The 5000-nt window shown below is 58.5% G+C and overlaps 1 protein-coding gene across 4 annotated transcripts in view; it reads left to right on the plus strand.

The window, feature by feature from the left end:
• The window catches only part of letm1 (leucine zipper-EF-hand containing transmembrane protein 1), a 12853-nt gene that overhangs the window by 6368 nt on the left and 1485 nt on the right, over positions 1-5000 (plus strand). The window contains exons 4-14 of one of the 4 annotated variants that reach the window (XM_068338653.1): positions 1197-1340; positions 1761-1898; positions 2149-2352; positions 2435-2554; positions 2668-2799; positions 2901-3056; positions 3270-3362; positions 3922-4056; positions 4124-4317; positions 4752-4890; positions 4949-5000. The exon at positions 4949-5000 is cut by the window's right edge and continues 234 nt beyond it. In XM_068338653.1, the coding sequence (XP_068194754.1) occupies positions 1197-1340; positions 1761-1898; positions 2149-2352; positions 2435-2554; positions 2668-2799; positions 2901-3056; positions 3270-3362; positions 3922-4056; positions 4124-4317; positions 4752-4890; positions 4949-5000 (1507 nt within the window). Of the gene's footprint in view, positions 1-1196; positions 1341-1760; positions 1899-2148; positions 2353-2434; positions 2555-2667; positions 2800-2900; positions 3057-3269; positions 3363-3921; positions 4318-4610; positions 4706-4751; positions 4891-4948 lie in introns of those variants that run through there. The other 3 variants (XM_068338655.1, XM_068338652.1, XM_068338654.1) reach the window with 3 other exon arrangements.

Genomic DNA, 5000 nt, shown 5'->3' on the forward strand with positions numbered 1-5000 from the left:
TGTCGTCATGACTCCAGTTTGTCGTCCAGACTCCAGTTTGTGGTCCTGACTCCAGTTTGTCGTCATGACTCCAGTTTGTGGTCCTGACTCCAGCTTGTGGTCCTGACTCCAGTTTGTCGTCATGACTCCAGTTTGTCGTCCTGACTCCAGTTTGTGGTCCTGACTCCAGTTTGTCGTCCTGACTCCAGTTTGTCGTCATGACTCCAGTTTGTCGTCCTGACTCCAGTTTGTCGTCATGACTCCAGTTTGTCGTCCTGACTCCAGCTTGTGGTCCTGACTCCAGCTTGTCGTCATGACACCAGTTTGTCGTCATGACTCCAGTTTGTGGTCCTGACTCCAGTTCGTCGTCATGACTCCAGTTTGTGGTCCTGACTCCAGTTTGTGGTCATGACTCCAGTTTGTGGTCCTGACTCCAGTTTGTGGTCATGACTCCAGTTTGTGGTCCTGACTCCAGTTTGTGGTCATGACTCCAGTTTGTGGTCCTGACTCCAGTTTGTGGTCCTGACTCCAGTTTGTGGTCATGACTCCAGTTTGTGGTCCTGACTCCAGTTTGTGGTCATGACTCCAGTTTGTGGTCCTGACTCCAGTTTGTGGTCCTGACTCCAGTTTGTCGTCATGACTCCAGTTTGTGGTCCTGACTCCAGTTTGTGGTCCTGACTCCAGTTTGTGGTCATGACTCCAGTTTGTGGTCCTGACTCCAGTTTGTGGTCATGACTCCAGTTTGTGGTCCTGACTCCAGTTTGTGGTCATGACTCCAGTTTGTGGTCCTGACTCCAGTTTGTGGTCATGACTCCAGTTTGTGGTCCTGACTCCAGTTTGTGGTCCTGACTCCAGTTTGTGGTCATGACTCCAGTTTGTGGTCCTGACTCCAGTTTGTGGTCATGACTCCAGTTTGTGGTCCTGACTCCAGTTTGTGGTCCTGACTCCAGTTTGTGGTCCTGACTCCAGTTTGTGGTCCTGACTCCAGTTTGTGGTCCTGACTCCAGTTTGTGGTCCTGACTCCAGTTTGTGGTCCTGACTCCAGTTTGTCGTCATGACTCCAGTTTGTGGTCATGACTCCAGTTTGTGGTCCTGACTCCAGTTTGTGGTCCTGACTCCAGTTTGTCGTCATGACTCCAGTTTGTGGTCATGACTCCAGTTTGTGGTCCTGACTCCAGTTTGTGGTCCTGACTCCAGTTTGTCCGTTCTGTCTGTAGTTCCTCAGAACCTGTGCCGACGTTTTCAGACTGCTGCCCTTCCTGGTGTTCATCATCGTTCCATTCATGGAGTTCCTGCTTCCTGTGGCTCTGAAGCTCTTCCCCAACATGCTGCCCTCAACCTTTGAGACGCAATCAAAGAAGGTAACTGTGGTTGTGTGTGTCTGTGTGTCTGTGTGTCTGTGGTTTTGTGTGTGTGTGTCTGTGTGTGTGTGTGTGTGGTTTTGTGTGTGTGTGTGTGTGTGTGTGTGTGTGTGTGTGTGTGTGTGTGTGTGTGTGTGTGTGTGTGTGTGTGTGTGTGTGTGTGTGTGTGGTTTTGTGTGTGTGTGTCTGTGTGTGTGTGTGTATGTGTGGTTTTGTGTGTGTGTGTCTGTGTGTGTGGTTTTGTGTGTGTGTGGTTTTGTGTGTGTGTGTGTGTGTGTGTGTGTGTCTGTGTGTGTGGTTTTGTGTGTGTGTGTGTGTGTGTGTGTGTGTGTGTGTAATGTAAGGTGGTATCTGAGCCTCTGAGGGCTCCAGCTGGACGTAGATGTAAAGGTGAGTGATGGAGGTGTCCTCTCGTTCCAGGAGGAGCGGCTGAAGACGGAGCTGAGAGTCAAACTGGAGATGGCCAAGTTCTTACAGGACACCATCGAGGAGATCGCTCTGAGGAACAAAGCTGCTCAGGGCGACGTGACCGAGGAGTTCTCCACGTTCTTCCAGAAGGTCGGTGTCCTGACAGCTTGGTACTGCCCCCGGTGGACAGCTCAGTTCTGCCCCCGGTGGTGGGTCGGTGTCCTGATGGCTCGGTTTTGCCCCCGGTGGTGGGTCGGTGTCCTGATGGCTCGGTTTTGCCCCCGGTGGTGGGTCGGTGTCTGATGGCTCGGTTTTGCCCCCGGTGGTGGGTCGGTGTCTGATGGCTCGGTTCTGCCCCCGGTGGCGGGTTGGTGTCCTGACGGTGTTCTGATGCCCACAGATCCGAGACTCTGGAGAACGCCCCAGCAACGAGCAGATCCTGAAGTTCTCCAAGCTATTTGAGGACGAGCTGACCCTGGACAACCTGACCCGCCCCCAGCTGGTGGCGCTGTGCCGCCTGCTGGAGCTGCAGTCCATCGGGACCAACAACTTCCTGCGTTTCCAGCTCATCATGAAGCTGAGGGCCATCCGAGCAGACGACAAGGTCTGAACCCCATGCGGCTCACAGATTTCCCAGGGTGCACCAGTGTCTGCTGACCTCTGACCCCTGTGTTCGTCCCGTCCAGCTGATAGCGGAAGAAGGCGTGGCGAGTCTGAACGTGAACGAGGTGCAGGCGGCGTGTCGCGTCAGAGGGATGAGGTCTCTGGGGGTCACAGAGGAGCGACTGAGGGAGCAGCTCAGCCAGGTAAGGGGGGTAACCAGGTGAACCCCCCGGCGACACCCCTCAATGTTCCACATCCATAAACAGCTTCACATCAGCTTTGTCTCCTCCCCCGGGTCATGTGACGGGTTTGGCAGTGGCTGGAGCTGCACCTGGACCAGCAGATCCCCACCTCGCTGCTGCTGCTGTCCCGGGCCATGTACCTCCCCGACACGCTGTCCCCCGCCGACCAGCTGAAGACCACGCTGCAGACGCTGCCCGAGATGGTGGTAGGTCTGCTCACGGGCGGGGGGGTCTGGACCCGGGTCTGGACTAGGATTTAGACCGGGTCTGCCCCCACTGAGCTGGACGTCCACTCTGCCCCCCCCAGACGAAGGAGGCCCAGGTGATGGTGGCGGAGATGGAGCTCTCCAAGGTGGACAACAAGACCAAGCTGGAGGCCACGCTGCAGGAGGAGGAGGCCCTCCGCCTGGACCAGCAGGAGCGCCAGCAGGAGAGGCTGGCCGACGCCCAGAAGGCAGCCAGGGTAACGGCAGCCCCGCCCACCAGCGGTCACCTCCTGTCTGACTTCCTGCTGTCTGACTTCCTGCTGTCTGACTTCCTGCTGTCTGACTTCCTGCTGTCTGACTTCCTGCTGTCTGACTTCCTGCTGTCTGACTTCCTGCTGTCTGACTTCCTGCTGTCTGACTTCCTGCTGTCTGACTTCCTGCTGTCGTTCTGCGTGTGCTCCGCCCTGCAGGAGGAGGAGCTGGAGCTGAAGGCGGAGCTATCTGAGGCGGGGGCCCCCCCCTCGGAGACGCTGGCGGACGCGGCGCCGGCGGTGGAGGTGAAGGTGAGAGCCGTCAGAGCCCAGAAGCCGTTTAACGTGAGGCAGTGAACGCACCCTAACCCCCCCTGTGTTTCCACCGGACCAGTGGGGACGCTGGCAGACGCTTCCAGGTCAGGTCGAACCCCCCCAGCCGTAACCTCTGACCCCCCCCACCTGTAGCACACTCAGATGAGGGTTCAGCAGCTCTTGCATATCATTATGTTGGTGCCCCGCCCCAGGGGCGTGGCCCAAGTGACACCTGAGGTGTGGTTTTGTAGAGGAGCAGATTTCCCATCATGCTCTCTGGTGGTGACGTCCACCTGTCCTGACCTCAGTCCAAACTAAATGGGGTGTGCAAGTTCTGTTTGACCCCGTCTGACCCGATGCCCCCCTCTCTGAACCGGTGCCCCCCCCGTCTGAACCCCTCCTGACAGAACTAACAGCCTCTAGGTCCTCACCCCCCCACGTGTGTCTGGGCTCCGGGGAGCGTCCCATTCTTCTCCACACACCCCTCCCTCACTGCTGTGTTGCTGGTCTGTGGTTGTGGTTGGCCCCCCCGGTTGAACCGGTGTGTGTGTTCCAGGGGGGGGAGATCACCAAGCAGGAGATCGACCTGCTGGGGGACGCCGTATGTAAGCTGAAGGACAGGAAGAAGCTGCTGACGCTGGAGAAGGAGGAGCTGGAGGAGCTGAAGGACGACGTGCAGGAGTACAACGAGGTGGGTCCGCCCCCGGGGGGGCCAGCAGGCCGCCGCCCCATGGATCTCACCTGGGTCTCCTGTCCAGGACCTGGAGGAGATCAAGAAGGAGCTGTCCCTGACGGGCCAGGAGAGGGCGCTAGAGGAGTCCAAGGCCAGCCGGCGTCTGACCCGGAGGGTCAACCGCATGATCGGACGCATCGACAGGATCATCCTGGAGCTGGAGAGGGACAGGGGGGGCCTGGAGGGGCCGCTGGGCCGGGGGGCCACGCCCCCGCTGGGGTAAGAGCCACACTGATGCAGGGGGGGTCAGGGGGGGTGGATAAGAGCCACACTGATGCTGGGTTGGGATGTCGGGGGGGGTGAGAGCCACACTGATGGGGAGAGGGGGGTGGTTTCAGAGTGACATCACGGCTCAGGGCCACGCCTGTTCACACCAGGTGAAGGGTCTAACGTTTGAGCAACAGGCTACTTCCTGTGGGCGGGTCTCAGTCTGGGGGGGTTATTGGGCTGGGACCCTAAATGCGTCCTGTGGGTGTGGCCTAGTGCCTGTGCCTCATTGGTTCTGTGTGCAGGGCGAACCTGGTGGGCGTGGCCTGTGTCTGATTGGTTCTGTGTGCAGGGCGAACCTGGTGGGCGTGGCCTGTGTCTGATTGGTTCTGTGTGCAGGGCGAACCTGGTGGGCGTGGCCTGTGTCTGATTGGTTCTGTGTGCAGGGCGAACCTGGTGGGCGTGGACGAGCTGATCGCCGTCATGCGTCAGATCCAGAACATCCCAGAACAGAAGCTGCAGCAAATCGCCGAGACGCTGGACGACAACCGGGACGGCAAGATCGACATCGACGACGTCATCAAGGTACGTGGGGGTGGGGGGGTCCGGGCTGTGAACTCTAACCCGATTGGCTGCCCCTCAGGTGGTGGAGCTGATCGACAAGGAGGACGTGGACATCTCCACCTCCCAGGTGG

This window comes from Antennarius striatus, chromosome 17, assembly GCF_040054535.1.
Source record: "Antennarius striatus isolate MH-2024 chromosome 17, ASM4005453v1, whole genome shotgun sequence".
NCBI lineage: Eukaryota > Metazoa > Chordata > Actinopteri > Lophiiformes > Antennariidae > Antennarius > Antennarius striatus.